Source organism: Notechis scutatus, chromosome 8, assembly GCF_049901735.1.
Source record: "Notechis scutatus isolate UNSWTSFEM ecotype Mainland chromosome 8, rNotScu1.2, whole genome shotgun sequence".
In the NCBI taxonomy this organism is placed as follows: Eukaryota; Metazoa; Chordata; class Lepidosauria; order Squamata; family Elapidae; genus Notechis; species Notechis scutatus.
In genome coordinates, this window is record NC_142016.1 from 22,762,882 (window position 1) to 22,779,779 (window position 16,898).

At 42.2% G+C, this 16,898-nt stretch overlaps 1 protein-coding gene across 3 annotated transcripts in view; it reads left to right on the forward strand.

Moving 5' to 3' along the window:
* The window catches only part of CD79A (CD79a molecule), a 23,287-nt gene extending 6,603 nt beyond the window's left edge, over nt 1-16,684 (forward strand). For 2 of the 3 annotated variants that reach the window (XM_087971118.1, XM_087971117.1), the window contains exons 3-6: nt 8,871-9,353; nt 13,647-13,765; nt 15,323-15,391; nt 16,141-16,684. In XM_087971118.1, coding sequence (XP_087827244.1) covers nt 8,871-9,353; nt 13,647-13,765; nt 15,323-15,391; nt 16,141-16,263 — 794 coding nt within the window. In that variant the 3' untranslated portion in view covers nt 16,264-16,684. Of the gene's footprint in view, nt 1-1,660; nt 2,229-8,870; nt 9,354-13,646; nt 13,766-15,322; nt 15,392-16,140 lie in introns of those variants that run through there. The other variant, XM_026681424.2, reaches the window with a different exon arrangement.
* Nucleotides 16,685-16,898: the final 214 nt, after the last annotated feature.

Sequence of the window (16,898 nt, forward strand, 5' to 3'; positions counted from 1 at the left end):
GGCAGCTCCACCCCTCCATCCCCATCTAGCTTAATTTTTACCCGTCGACTCTAGAGTGGGCGGGATCTTAATTAGGGCTTATTTTGTGGGGTAGGGCTTATATTGGGCGCACGTGTAAAAATCAAGCTAGGACTTACTTTCAGGGTAGGTCATATTTTTGGGGAAACGGTAAAAAAAGTCTATAACACTGAGAAAGGTAGAAGGAAAATAAAAATAAAATGGAACGACTAATAGCAAGCTATACATACTTTTTGGGGAAACGGGGTAAATAAATACAAAGTTATGCATATACCCACATATGTTATATAACACAGAGAAACAACAGTCTAGTCTGGAGGTATGCATGCACATAGCGAGAAAAACATGCCAAGCAGAAGGAACCCCTCTTGTCAATTAAGACATTTCATTAACAAGCCAGCCAACTGACTCCAGTAGCTCCAACCACTGGAAACCCTATAAGCATAAGAGAAAATAATTGAATTATTTTCTCCTTTGGCGCAAGGCTTGTTAGACAGTGGGCCATTCTGATGGTCTCAAGTATCTTCTAAGATTGTACTCTGGCAATCTGGCAGAAAATCATGATCTCCACCTTGCTCAGTTGCAATATCACAGTGTTCCTGTTATATCAGATGCTCTTCCCCAAAGTGGAGAGCCATTGCTTCGACACAAAAGAAACTCTTCAGATCCACAAGATTCCAAGTCCTTTGCTCTTCCAAGAAGACTCAACGTCAAATCTCGTTCATTCCATCCACCCTTCCAGGTTCCCAAATGTTCCCGAATTCACTGTAGGTAGTCATTGATTTACAACCAGATTGGATCCCAGAATGTCTGTTGCTAAGCACAATGGTTGTTAAGTCCAATGTAACAACATTTTTGCCTCAGTTGTTAAGTAAATCACCCATTGTTAAGTGAATCACACTATTGTTAAGCAAATCTGGCTCTCTCCACCCCCTCCCCCCGTTGGGCTTTGTTTGTCAGAAGCTGGGAAGATCGCAAATGATGATCACATGACCCTGGGATGCTTCAACCATCATAAATCCATGCTGGTTACCTGAACTTTGATCATGTGGCCTTGGGAATGCTGCAATGGTCATAAGTGCAAGGACTTTTTTCGGTGGCATGGTAACTTCAAACAATCACTAAACGAATGGTTGTAGATCAACATCTACCTGTATGTTCCCATCTGGCAGGCTGGTAACAGCTGGCAGAGAACTTTGTAAATAGACATTCTTGCTTTTAGCTGTGAAATGTCCTAAGGACAAACTTCTGTCTGTCCTGTCATGCCCCTGTCGGAGTCTGAATCAGAGGAGGAAGACGAACAGCTGACAGGGAGCGGGAGTGAGGCTCCGTTGACTGTGGTGGAAACTGGGGAAAGGCAAAGTCCAGCTGGGCAGAGCAGGGGAGAGGTAGAGCAAGGGAGAGGGAGTTCAGAGGAAGACCCAGGCCCATCCCCTCTTCATCCTAGGGCACACAGGGAGGAACGGAGAAGAGAGCAACACAGGTTGTGTGGCTTACGGGGGAGGAAAGGGCCCTGATTCCCTTCATTAGGGACACCTGGGAAGAGAGATGCAAGCTGAGTGTGGCATCTGCTGGGAACAAACATGAGTTTTTCTTGTGTTCAATTTGGTTATCTGCCTTACTGGCATCCTCCCAACTGGGTTGAATTACGGCCGTTCCTTCACGTCTGGAATTCCTTCTCCTGCCCTGCCGGACTAATAACCTCATCTTGCCTTGATTGGACTTTAAGTTACAGTTTTTGTTGACCACGTTTTGGACTCGATTCTCTGCAGCCAAAGGCTGTTCCTGGGAGAGTTTTTCTCCAGCCCAGAAGGTAACCAGGACATTGGGGGCAAAGTTGGAGCTAATAAAGGGACTCCTACTGATTATCTGAGTGGGTTGCCTTTGTGCCACGCCCCGGGTCATCACATGTTCCTTCTGCAGAAGCCGAAGACAGTCAACCTGACCTCAAATTGAAGCTTCAGTGCATCAGAAACAAAAACCAAAAACAGGCCAACTTCTCTGGGTGGAGCAAGGGAGCACCCAGGCGCATCGCCTGAAATCTACTTGAAACAGGAAAAGGGGAAAAAATGCACAACTAAAACAAGCGTGAAGTCCAACAGTGACTGCGGCATAGATGCTGCGGACAATTGTCTCTCTGGGATAGTTTAACAGGATGGATGTTGGCCGACAGCATCTGTGGTCTCTGCTTCTCCTGGCAGCCCTTTCAGGTAAGTCTGAGCGGCTGTAACTTAAGGACTGGTGGCTGTGAAAACATGGGTAGCAAAGTCTAAGGAGTTAAAACCCTTTCTTCATGATTTCCACAGAAAGCGGCTTGTTTTGTATTCACTTGTCTTTAAAGGCCGAGGAGCCATGGGGATGGTAGTAAACAGGTTGAGCAACTATACTCTAGGTCAGGGGGTCTCCAACCTTGGCAACTTTAAGGCTTGTGGACTTCAACTCCCAGAATTCCTTCCTACAGAACAGGGGTCTCCAACCTTGGCAAAGCAGGCTGAGGAATTCTGGAAGTTGAAGTCCACAAGTCTTAAAGTTGCCAAGGTTGGACACCCCGGACCTAGAGCATAGATAGTTGCAGTTGCCCAACCTGTTTACCACCATCCCTATGGCTCTAGATCAGGGGTGTCAAACTCAATTTTATTAAGGGACACTTCAGGGTTGTGTTTGACCTCAGGAGGGCCAGGATAGGCCTGGCCAGGGTGGGCCTGGCCAGCTTGATATCCCTCATGTCGGGGGTGCCCAAGCGCTCTGCCAAGGAAAACAGGCTCCCGAGCTCCGTTTTCAGCTGTTACCGCCTCCTGCCAACCCTCTACCAGCGAAAACAGAGCTCCGTTTTGGCTGGCAGAAGCACCGCAGGCTGGTCCTTTTGTTGTTTGCAGGGCGACCCCGTAGGCCAGATCTAAATGCCCCGTGGACTGGATCTGGCCCCAGTTTGACTGCCCTGCTCTAGGTTCAAAGACGAAACCCAGAAGTTCATCGGTTTTATAAATGGGAGAAGCTTGGGAGGGGTGTGTGTGGGGGTAGGCTGTTGTGACCTTGATTCCCGATGGTGACATGGATGAGTCTCTGCTGGTTTTCTTGGGTTGGCCGTTATTTCCTTCTTGAGAAAGAGATTAGCCGAAAGACTCCCAAGCCTAACTAAGACAGGATTAGAAATCAGGTTTTCCATGCGCCAGCCTTTTCACCCCTGCACTTTCTTGATGGTCGGCTAGGAAGTGTGAATTTGGAACAGGCATTCCAAGAAGATTCAGGACAGACCAATTTTAACTGGCAGGGCTGCAAGCCTTGTTCTGATAGGGAATGAAAGAGAAAAAGTTGGAAGGGGGGAAAAAAGGACATTTCCTATAATTAGCAGAACAGAGTTGGAAGGGACCTTGGAGGTCTTCTAGTCCCCCCCACCCCCCGGTCAAGCAGGAGACCCTATACAATTCCAGACAAATAGTTGACAATCTCTTCTTTAAAAACTTAAGTATTGGAGCATCCACAACTTCTGGAGGCGAACTGTTCCACTGGTTCATTGTTTTCACTGTTAGGAAATGTCTCCTTAGTTCTGGATTGATTCTCTCCTTGATTAGTTTCCATCCATTGCTTCTTGTCTTGCTTTCTGGTGCTTTGGAGAATAGCTTGACTCCCTCTTCTTTGGGGCAGCCCCTGAGATATTGGAAGACTGCTATCATGTCACTTCTAGTCCTTCTTTTCACTAGGCTAGACATACCCAGTTCCTGCAACCGTCCTTTATATGTTTTAGCCTCCAGCCCCCTGATCATCTTTGTTGTTTTTCTGTGCTGTTTCAACATCTTTTTATCATATGGTGACCAAAACTGGACGCAGCATTCTAAGCGTGGTCTTACTAAGGCTTTATAAAGAGGTGCTAATACTTCTCGTGATCTTGATGCTATCCCTCTGTTGATGCACAGATTGGTTTTTTTGGAAACAATCTGTGGTATGTAAATAGTGCGAGACTGAATCTTTTGTTTCTCAACTTTGGCAGCTTTCAGATGTGTGAATTTCAACTCTCAAAATGCCCCAGTTAGCCTGAGGGAACCATATATATATGCTTTTATAAAATAAATCTTTTTTTTTTAATAAAAAAAATTATTTGGGTTTTCACAAATCTACATAAAATAAATCTTAAAGAATAGGTGTCTGTACCCATATAAATGGATAGAGCAGAAGTCTCCAAACTTGGCAACTTTAAGACTTGTGGACTTCAACTCCCAGAATTCTCCAGCCATCTTTGAAATCCACAAGTCTTGAAATCCACAAAGTTGCCAAGTTTGGAGACACCCCTGGGATAGAGAATTGTATCCTTAGTAGGTAAGAATAGAAGTTAAAATTAATACAACATAATAAAATGGATACTGTAAAATATCTACTGAATATATACAATACACGCCTGGTTTGAAACAAATCATACTGAACAGGGTAAAAACAAAATAGAGTTTCAACTTGCAATCATTGTTTGTTGAGCCAGTTTTTGGGTAGCTTTCCTATGTCTTCATATACTTTTTATATTGCACAACTATTGCTTAGATAGAGTCTTGAATAGTGTCCTGAAATCAACCAGGAACATCAAGAAAATGCATAATGAATTGTTATTTGCACATACTTAATTACAGTGCCATCAATAAATCAGCAAATGAATTGGAGTTGTTTCTTGTCAAAATAAGCCATGGTTTGCTCTAACCTCCAGACACAATGCTAAGTCAAAAACAAACAAACATACCGTGGCTTAATACAATGTGAACACTTTTTCTTTTTTTATTCACGCTTTTATGTGTATTATTTTAAGAATACGCAGGATCCTCAATGCAATCCCCATTGAAGAAATCATTCACTGTTCACCCCTCAATATAACAAGTACATTTCCTTAGGGTTCACTTATTTGGCATCATGATCAAATTGAATCTGATTGAGTAGATTTTGGACTCAATGTCAGATAAGCGAAGTATCTGTGCAGATTTAGGACTGTTTGATTAAAACTTTGGAAAAGGAAATTGATGTCTATATTGATCCAAAGTATATATTTATTGAATACATCACTGAGTTTAAAAGGGTGTTTACTGCATCCTGAATAAGTATGTTTAATCTTATAGCGCAGCCTTCAGTCATTCAATTGGGTTAATGAAAACTACTTTCAGATATTTCCATAATCTCTTTTCTTAAGACTTTCTCTAAAACAGTCTTCAGCTACTTTAAGATGTGTGGACTTCAAATCCCAGAATTCTCCAGCTGGCTAGGGAATTTTGGGAATTGAAGTCCACACATCTTGAAGTTATTGAAGTTGAAAAACACTGCTCTAAAGCAATAGAGCCAGTTTGGTATAGTGGATAAGATACTAATCTAGAAACCAGGAATCAACCTTAGGTAGGAAACCTGGATGGATGTCTTTGGATCAATTTCTAGGAGGTGGTGAATTCTAGTCCTGCCTTAGGCATGAAAGTTGATTGAGTGACTTTGGGTCAATCACTCTCTTTCAACTGAAACCAGGTTTGTTGTGGTGGGAAAAATAGGAGGAGGAAGGAGGATTGCGTATGTTTGCTACCATTAATTACTTATCGAGTAATAAAGGCAGGATAAAAATAGAATTAATTAATTTTCACTAAAGCCCTGTCAGTCCCACCCCAAGATAGGCCAACTCTGGCAAAGATACTGCATGAACCATTAGGACTCTATTGCCAGAGGGTGTGATAAATTTTTTTGAAAGCCTGCAGAGATGTTCTCTCTTTCCTATCTTATACTAAAGAAAACCAAGCCAGAGCAATCTTGAGTCTCTTCCTCACCCTCTCCTGTCTATCCTGGCAACGCTGGGTTTCTGTATAACGGTTGTTGAATTCCTTTTTCAGGGCTATCTCTGTACTTCTCTATAGTCCTAACTTTTTAGATATCTATGGAGAGTCTCAGTCATCCAGGTCAGGGTTGTCCCCAAAAGGTGTTTTTTTTCAAAAAGTAACTGGACTTTCTTGGTTTTTCCTTGAAGGTGTTTCGCTTCTCATCCAAGAAGCTTTTGAAAAAGCACTTTTGGGACAAACTTTTTAGAGATTACAGTTCCTCGGAAAACTTCTCAGATCTGGTTCCAGCTAACTCTGCAAGACTTTCTGTCTACCTGCAAGGGTGGGCCATGAACTTTCCGCCTTATAAAAAGTGGTCTTCTGTTTCCTGTCAACAGAGGCAGGAAAAGGGAACTAAAACCACCAGCAGCCCCTGGGGGATATGACCAGGGGCGCCATTCAGTCATGGAGATGTGGTTCAGCGGCTTTACCAGCAGGGAAGGCCCTTTGGGGAGGGTTTGTTATTGGAAAGATTGCAAGATATATTGGGAAATATGACCTTTCCCCCCCCCCTTCATTTTTGATTATCTGTTATCTGAAATGGATGGGACCTTGGAGGTCTTTTAGTCCAGCCCCCAGTTTAAGCAGGAAATCCTATACCATTTCAGACTGTCCAGTCTCTTCTTAAAAACCTCCAGGGATGAAGCACCCACAACTTCTGAAGGCAAGTCGTTCCACTGATTAATTGTCCTCACTGTTAAGTTTCTCCTTAATTTCAGGTTGCATCTCTCCTGGATTAATTTCCTTCCATTGCTTCTTGTCCTGCCTTCAGGTACTTTGGAGAATAGATTGACCCCTTCCTCTTCTTTGTGGCAGCCCCTCAAATACTGAAATACTGCTATCACGTCACCCCTAATCCTTCTTTTCTCTAGACTCATGTCCAGTTCCTGCAACCGTCCTTCATATGTTTTGGTCTCCAAGCCTTTAATCATCTTTGTTGCTCTTCTCTGCACTTTTTCTAAAGTCTCAGCATCATTTTTGTAATGCGATGACCAAAACTGAATACAGTATTCCAGGTGTGGTCTTACTAAGGATTTATAAAGCGGTACTGCTGGAAATACATCACATGATTTTGATTCTATGCCTCTGTTTATATAAAGTTTGTACACCTTAGTTGTGCTTTACTGTATTGGGTAAAACACAGCCAACTGTATTTGATTCAAGAAACTAGGGCTAAGTACGTGAGAAATCAGCCAATTTTTATAACTAATCGTTCTTTAATACATGAAACTGCATACAGTATATAGTTAAGTTAGAATTAGTTCATCCAACATTCACTCTCCCAGAAACAAAAGGATATGTTGCAGGATCCAATTTGGGCCAATCACTGAGAGATATTCCAGCATGAATTCGAAAGCTTGGAAGACTAAACTTCTGGTCCCGACCCAGACTGGATCCTGCTATATTATCCTGGGACACATATATTTGCCTTCATTTGTGAAAGTAATATGTTCTCATGTATGTTCAAACCATCCTTCTAGGCAGGGATTGTTCTGACCTAGGCTTCACAAACTCATGAAGCACACTGTGATGACCTGGGGTGTGGCACAAAGGCAACACAGTCACATAAGTAAGAAGAGTCCCTTTATTAGCTCCAACTTGGCCCCCAATGTCCAGGTTACGTTTGGCTGGAGAAAAAACTCTCCCAAGAACAGTCTATAAGTGGAGGAAATTCAGTCCGACAACAAGGTACATACAAACTGTAACTAAAAATCCCAACAAACCAAGCTGCAGTAATTAACTTGACATGGCAGGAGAAGGAATTGCAGACTTGAAAGGCCAGCAAAACACACACAGTTGGGAAGACGCTAGGAACCCAGATAAGCCTTGACAATACCAGATAACTCACGATTTGCTTTCAAAAATTTGCTGTGGGCAACCTCCCTTTTTAAATACTGTGTTCCCAGCTGCAGCTAATGAAGGGAATCAGGGCCATTTCCTCCCCCATAAGCCATGCAGCTCACATTCCTCTCTTCTCCGTTCCTCCCTTGAATGCCCTAGGATGAAGAGGGGATGGGCCTGGGTCTTCTTCTGAATTCCTTCTGCCTTGCTCTACCTCTCCCCTGCTCTGCCCAGCTGGACATTGCCCTTCCCCAGTTTCTTCCACAGCCAATGGAGCCACACTCCCACTCCCTGTCAGCTGCTCAGTCTCCTCCTCAGAATCAGATTCCAACAAGGGCATGACACAGACCCCTCGTCCGACAAAACCTCTTTTTATTAGGCTAATGTGAATTCCTATCATTCGCATCCAGCAAAGTCCCGGCAAACAAGTCTTTCAACAGTCTTTACAACCCTTATCAGGCTTGGAGAGTTGCCAGGCTGATAGCTTCCAAGCGCAACTGCTGCACCAGAAAATACTTGGCAAGGAGTCATGAACAAATCTTCACCTTAATTAAATGAACTAATTGTCTCCTGCAAACACCACTGCCCTTTTGCTCCTCTTTATTCCCTATGGGAGGGGCCATTCACCATTCATCTGTGCCTTTATTCCCGAGTCGACCCTTGTTCCTTCTCCTGGCAGCTCTGCGCAAGTGCACATTGGGAACAGGCTCCAGCTATTCTTCTGCCCTACTGATCTCCAACTCAGAAGGCAGCTGTCGGACGGCCCTGGCCCTATCTCTGCCTACGACGCAGAGCACTTCCCCAGACTCCAGGACTGGCCCATGTTCCTCCCCAACCTCCTCACTGTCCGAGTCTGCTGCCAGCTCTGTTGGCCATTGGCAGGCCACAACAGGGATAATGTAAATAGAGAATCCGTTTTGTACACCAATATTTTTATGTAATCAGGACTGAGGCTCCTGTGGAACCAGAAACCTGTCTAGAGGGCCCGTTGTTGGCATTTTTTAAAGTCTATTTTCCCTTATAGTTTGTATGTTGGGATCTTAGGATATTGATTACAATGTTCTTTATATTTATAATAGCTGTTTTCATATCTTCTCTTTTATCCATGCTCAGAGTCACCTTTGATAAGATGGGCGGCTAGATAAATTTGGTTAATTTTTTTCCTCCTCCTTCTTTTTGCAGGTTATATTTGTGACAACCAAACTAACGATACCACTGAAATCATTCCAATAACAGAGGAAATCAAGAGCACAGATCAAAACCCCGCAAAGCCCAAAGAATACATTTTAACAACCGAGCCTACGCCAACGGATCCAACCTGTCAGAATTCCCAGCCGGTGATGCAACGTCATTCCCAGCTTCCCGTCGTGAAACCCGTAGATACTTCTCGAATCATTTTGGAAGGGAAATCTGCCACTCTGGAGTGTCATTTTGATGCCCTACCAGAAGCCGTGGTTTTCTGGAAAAAAACTTGCTCCCCAAATTGTAGCAGCAATTCTGACATCTCCAATACTGGAAACCACTTCATCTCTGAAAATGTCCTTCAGGGCTGGTCAAAGCTCACCTTTCATTCAACCCAAAAGAACGACACCGGGATGTACTACTGCATTGTGGTTGTTTCCAGTGGTCACGGCCAATCGTGTGGGACATTTCTGTGGGTCAGGAGTGAGTATAAACCTTACACTGCTAAGGATTGAACGGTTAAATACTGGCTAAATACCCTTATACTAATAGTACATACAGCTTGCTACTAGTTGTTCCATTTTATTTTTATTTTCCTTCCACCTTTCTCAGTGTTATAGACTTTTTTACCCTGTTTTCCCCAAAATACAACCTACCCTGAAAGTAAGCCCTAGCTTGATTTTTACACGTGCGCCCAATATAAGCCCTAATTAAGATCCCACCCACTCCAGAGTGGACGGGTAAAAATTAAGCTAGGGTGGGGATGGGAGGTTGGAGCTGCCCTACTACTTACCTTCAAACAGTGGTAGCCAGACCCCGCACACCCCGACACCTGCCTTGCCGGCAAGGCTGGTAAGGCTTTCCTGAAGGCCTCTGGAGCTGATAAGAAAGCTTTGGATCGATCCAGAGCTCTGTTATCGGCTGCAGAGACCTTCAGGAAAGCCTTGCCGGCTGCAGAAGTTCCAGAAGGCCTCTGACAGCGAAAAGGAGGCCAGGGACGACACGCACAAGTAAGGTTAGTCGTGGATGACATCCCCCCAAAATAAGACCTGGTGCCTTTTTTGAGTGGCAAAAATATAAGACAGGGTTTTGTTTTCGGGGAAACAGGGTAGAGAGCTAAGTTAGACCTCAACATAAAAAACCAGGTTCAGGTTGGCCCTGTGTCCTCCCAACCTTTTGGAAACCAGGGACTGGTTCCGTGGAGACAGTTTTTTCCCGTGGACCAGAGGGGGCATGGTTTGGTGTGTTGCCTGCATCTTGTGGATGGGGCTACATTTGTTTGTGTGGCCCCATTTCTGGCATTCAAACAGCAGTGCCGGTCCATGGACCAGGGGTTGGGGAAGACTGGGTTAGCCAATGGTATTCAGGAAGTCCTGAGGACTGATTTAAATAACATTAGATTTAAATAACACCTTTCCTCTAAGAGCTCAAGGCAATTCCATCCTCCAGGTTATGAAGTGTACAGGGTGCTTATAGATTTAGTATTTTTATTTGGTATGTTTTTCAACTCTGTGAGCGTCAGCCTCAAGATATCTTCTGCATCCTATCTACTATACCTTCTCTGCTGCTATGCTATGCTATTTCTTTCGGCTGTCATTTGCAATGGAGGGAGGGGGAACTTGGAGGGGAAGAGAGCTGGAGGTCTTTTGCATTCCTTTGCTGTGGGTGAATTCTTGTCTTTAACTTTCCATTTCCTTGCTAGCTTCTATCCCCTTTTGCGCAGCTGCGAAGTTTTATCAAAATATGTCAAGGTCAACAGACAGAGGCCTCATCACCACCTGAAGATGCCCACATGATCATATTAAGAACTTTTAATTGGAAGAGTCATTTGGACTTTGGGGGGTGGGAACAATTCCATCCCTTTGTATATGTGATCTGCGCGCCAATTCCTTAGATTCGGAATAATGTCAGTGTGTGCTCCCTTCAAGATCCAAGAAAGAAATACTCAGACTCCATGGGTTAGAGCAAAGTTATCCTTTTACTGGAAATCAAAGTGGAAGCTACAGATTGAATTCCGAATTCCGAACACATTGGCTTAAAAGAGATTGACTGGCTCAGAGTCACCTATTGAATTGTGAGTGAGGGTAGTGTGCATGCACTCTCTCTCTCTCTCTCTCTCTCTCTCTCTCTCTCTCACACACACACACACACACACACACACACACACAAAGTTACAGTATTTCAGCTCTGGGATTATTTTAAAAGTCGTTGAATTAGTTGCAAAGACATCTTCCATTTATTCTATTTTTTTGGAAACAGAATCTTTAGTGGAAATATGTAGAAATAGTCTGTTGGAAGAATTAAAAGCATAGAGCTAAAATACAATTAATAAGCAAGTTAGTAATGGTCGATAAGGTCCAAATGCAAATAGAGGATTTCATCTACTGAAACAAGAAATCCTGCAGGAAAAAAAGGGTTGGGAAGAGAAATCATATCATTCTCTGAAGGTGTATGAATGAAAAAAAATTCCCTTATGCAAATTATTGCAGTCTAAATACAGATTATTGTTAACTATTGTAGTGCTTTCTATTGTGGGCATGAAAGAAACACTGGATCAATGCTGATGACTTGCCAAGTAATTAAAATTAGCTAATAATATCTATGCTTCTGGTTTTCTTATCAAATTCCTCTTCACTTGGCAGGAAAATGCTGAGGAATGCTGTCGATAATAATTTACTTGGACTTCAGTAAGGCATTTGATAAAGTAGACCATAACCTATTACTAAATAAAGTAGAAAAATGTGGGTTAGACAACATCACCCCCAGATGGATTCGTAACTGGCTGACCAACCGCACCCAACGTGTAGTCCTCAATGCATTTACATGGAGGGAAGTCTGTTTTAGGCCCAGTGCTCTTCAACATCTTCATCAATTACTTGGACAAGGGGATAGATGGGGAACTCATCAAATTTGTAGATGACACCAAGCTGGCAGGAATAGCCAACACTCCAGAAGATAGGCTTAAGATACAGAAGGATCTTGACAGACTTGAACATTGGGCGCTATCTAACAAAATGAAATTCAAGGGTGAAAAAAGTAAGGTTCTACATTGAGGCAAGAAAAATCAATTGCACAGGTACAGTATATGTGGCACCTGGCTCAATAGTAGTAATTGTGAGAGGGATCTTGGAGTCCTAGTGGACAACCATTTAAATATGAGCCAAGAGTGTGCAGCAGCTGCCAAAAAAGCCAACACAGTTCTAGGCTGCATAAACAGAAGGATAGAATCAAGATCACGTGAAGTGTTAATGCCACTTATAAGGCCTTGGTAAGGCCACACTTGGAATGCTGCATCCAGTTGCCACAATGTAAGAGAAATGTTGAGACTCTAGAAAGAGTGCAGAGAAGAGCAACAAAGATAATTAGGGGACTGGAGGCTAAAACATATGAAGACGGGTTGCAGGAACTGGGTGTGCTTAGTCTGATGAAAAGAAAGACTAGGGGAGACATGATAGCAGTCTTCCAATATCTCAGGGGCTGCCCCAAAGAAGAGGGAGTCAAGCTATTCTCCAAAGCACCTGAAGGCAGGACAAGAAGCAACAGGTGGAAACTAATCAAGGAGAGAAGCAACCTAGAACTAAGGAGAAATTTCCTGACAGTGAGAACAATTAACCAATGGAACTGCTTGCCTCCAGAAGTTGTAAATGCTCCAATACTGGAAGTTTTAAAAAAGATGTTGGATAACCATTTGTCTGAAGTGGTGTAGGGTTTCCTGCCTAGGCAGGGGGTTGGACTAGAAGACTCCAAGGTCCCTTCCAACTCTGTTATTCTATTCTGTTCTAAAATGTCTACAGGTCTCTAGAATTAATTTTTTTACAAAAACATGTACTTGTGAAATAATAGTAGCTAATGTAATCAATTCAGAGAAGGGGAATTGGGGTGAGTTCTAGATATTAAAGGGTTCCTTTTTTATTGCATGCCCTTCCACAAAATTTAGATCCCAGCATAGCTGTTTTGTCCTTTTGTCTGGCTCAAAATTACACTAAGCCAGTCTTCTTTTTTAATATGCTCCATCACAATACACTGTGAATTGGAACTTTCATTTCCTTTTTGAAAATGCTGTTTGTCTGTGATACGATGCACCTCCAGCCCCCACATGTTAATTTGAAGTTTTGAAATGGTCAGGAAATGTCTGCAAAACCTGATGGAGGAAGAGATGTCTACGTAGGATAAATCCAGACAGCTGGTTTGGCATAGAAGAACTCTATGGTTCCATGGACATTTGAGTTAGATAATGCTGCCTGGTTGGGTTGGTTAGTTGGTTGGGAAATATATGAGACTTAAATACATACATCAATGCATATAATCTTCTGCTCAATAAAATGGAGATTGTTCCAAGCAAATAACCCCCATAAGCTGGCTATGTTTAACTAACACGCTTTAACTGATTACTGAACTAACCCACATTCTAGGTTTGTATGATAAAATAAACCCAACAGTTACTAAATGGCCAGTAATTACATGAAATAAGTCGCCCACCTAATGGATTAAACCAGGATTAAAACTGGCTGAGAATGTTGTGCAAATCCAACTGTGGGATTTAAAATTGACCCGTGACAGTCTTCTTTTGTCAATGTGTTTGCCAATTTGCAAAAATTGCTATTTGACAAAAGGACCTCTGAGAATTAATAAATGTATCTATGACATCTACGTAGCAAGATGAGTTGGCAGCGTAGATAATATTGAAATAGAGAATTCCAAGTGGGTGGTATAATAGGAAGACCAGGAATGTTATGAGGCTTCCAAATCAATTGTCCATTTTTGGCTGTCTTCTAGGACCTCGTCCCGTCTCCTTCCTGAATATGAGTGAATCCATTAAAAACAAGATTATCACTGTGGAGGGATTCCTTCTGCTTATCTGTGCCATTGGTCCTAGCCTTTTTCTGCTGTTCAAGGTGAGCTGTTTTTTCCCTTCACGTATCATTTCCATACATGCATATATAGTATCACCCATTCTGAATCTGTTTGTGCATAGTTTCCAGTCACCAGATCTTGTTCTGCTTTTGATCACCATGTTAAAGAATGTCCTGCTTCCTCACAGAGGCATTAGCAGACAGTTTACAGTAATGGAAAGATCAGCTGGTTTCAAAAGTATCATTAGGAGATTATTATTCTTGGAACTATAGTTTGAATTTCTCTTCAACATTTTTTTCACAATATGGGCATTACATCAGATCCAATTGGCAGTAATCTAAGTAATTGTTCCTGTGGCACAGATTATCACCTAAGCAAGTTGTTAGTTGTACACATTAGGAGGAATGTATAGCTGGTTTTTCAAACTAAAATTATATTGATGCCTGCTTTTAGTAGAATATTCCCAGTATTGCATATATCTATTTTTTTTTTCATTTAACGCAAAGCATCATATGTGCGTCTCAGACAGTTTTTTCATCAGGGGGGTGAAAAATTAGGCCCACTCTTAGCATAAACAAACAAGCTGTATCCTTTGTTTTAAATCCATGACTTATTAACTGTCAAATATTTGTTACGTACCCATTTCTATGTGAAATTCAGTGGACCTACCTACAGTATGCTTAGAACAGCTCCACAATAGCATAAATCCTGCCTTTATAGTAAATATGGAATGAAATGAATTTTTAAAAAATTCTTCCAGTTTATAGTCCAACATGAAGCTCTGCATCCAAGCTCTTCATTATATCCGACAGTTGCATTTACTCAGCTATGTGACAAGGCCTATTCAAACATCTGTTGCGGTTTACTATCTGCACATGAAGTTTTTCCTGGTTAAATTCATTTACTTAAATCCTTTTATATACCTTCCTATCTTACCATTATTCTGGGCAGCTAACAAAGGTTCAAAAATAATATATCTATGTAGGTATAAAATCCATATGGCTGAAGAAGCCATACAGAACATGTGGGATCTATTGCTCTCCTGACCCCCATGCCTGGGCACAGCCTGGTCTTTGAGGCTTTCTGAAACATGAGCAGAATGTTTCAGAATTTAATCTAGGGCAGTATCTTTTTCTAGATGGGGGAGGCAAACTAAACTGCTAGGTGACAATCCCTGATTAAGTGGATTCAGAGCATGTACATCAGCGGTGGGATTCAATTTTCTTTATTACCGGTTCTGTGGGCGTGGCTTGGTGGGCGTGGCAGGGGAAAAATCTCCAATCAGAGGTGGTATTTGTCGGTTCTCTGAACTACTCAAAATTTCTGCTACTGGTTCTCCAGAACCGGTCAGAACCTGCTGAATACCACCTCTGATGTACATCTAATAGACTGGATAAAAAACATGAAAGTAAGGCACTTAGTTTGCCCTTAAGAATCCTCTATTGACTATGTTTTTATTTGTGTATAGTACAATACATAAGTACAGTATTAAAACATTTAATACTAATTTCACCAAAGCTGAAGTTAAATATAGAACTTAAAGCATAATATTAGTTGACTTTTTAGTGAATCCTAGCCTCTTCTTGTCTTGTTTGCAGAAGAGATGGGAAAATGAGCGCCTCTTGCAGGCCAAGAAGAAAGCTGGTGAAGAGGAAAATCTGTATGAAGTAAGTCAATGGAATGATTTATTGGTATATTGCAGAAGCAAGGGAGATGAAACAATGGGATATGTAACAATGAAAACAGAGATTTCTGTTGGGAGACCTATTCTGCTATCATCTACAGCAGGGATCCCCAACCTTTTCGACGCCGCGGCCCGGTTCCGACATCAGCTGGGCGCCGCGACCGGTACCAGCGTCAACTGGGCGCCGCCATCTTTTATGACGAAACAGCGCTTCGGTGGCGTCACGGAGCGCTGTTCGTCATAAAGATGGCGGCGCTCAGCGCTTCTGGTGAGCTTTTTCGGTAGAAATGGCTTTCTACCCGAAAAGCTCACCGAAGCGCTGGCGCCGCCATCTTTTATGACGAAACAGCGCTTCCGGTGAGCTTTCCAAAAAAAAAGATGGCGGCGCCCAGCAACCAGCGGCCCGGTAAGGCTTGTTCCGCGGCCCGGTACCGGTCCGCGGACCGGCGGTTGGGGACCCCTGATCTACAGTACTCTAAACTATAGTGCAAGAATACAGACAGCGTAGCTATGATGGTGCTAGAGAGGGAGGGGGCACAAGAGGGATCCTGATATTCATCAATGGAAGGCATTTTTCCAATTGGAAAGATATTAACTTCTACTTGGTGTTACTTTTATTGTTGTGTGTATTTGCAGTCCATGCTCAGTAATCCAAAATCGCTTAGGATTTTAGCCTTAAGTTGCTCAGTACATGACTTTCAGAATAATGAACTCTTTGTCTTTTCCTTTTAGGGACTGAATCTGGATGATTGCTCAATGTATGAGGACATCTCCAGGGGTTTACAAGCTACCTACCAAGACATAGGCAATGTCAAAGTGATTGATTTACAGCTAGAGAAACCAGAGAAGCCATGAATTAAAAATGCCTCATTGTCATTTTCTTGTTCATTGGGAATGGTTATTTTAAAATTCTTTCTCGATATCTCTTGCTGAGAATGTGTATATATGTGATGGTGATTCTGTATTTTCCTATCCTTAGATAACAATAATTGTATAAATTTAATCTTGAGTAGAGAAGTAAGCTCTGCATTGTCAAAAATTGGCTTGAATAGAATATCATAAATGAAATAAGCAACAACAAATCCTTTGATTTTCCAAACAAGAAAATACTCAGATTATATGCTATTTTGTAATTCCGATTGCCATTATTTTAAAAAGAAGCATCTCTCTCATAAGCAATGGTTAAATACTACATATGGTGACATTTACCATCAATTAATTCCTTATGTTTGCTTTCAACCACTCAATTTGAGTAAAAAAAAAGCACATCTGTAAACCATATTTGCATTCATTTCAAATTAACATTTTGAAACATTTGAACATTTAAAAATGATCTCATATTTGTAGAAAAGCCTTATTGTGGATGGTGCTAACTGGTAGTGTGTATGTTCCCACTAAAGAAAGAAAAATGTCATCACATATCCAATATTTATGAGCCTCTGTGGTGCAGTGGTCAGAGTGTAGTACTGCAAGCAACTTCTGTAGCCAGC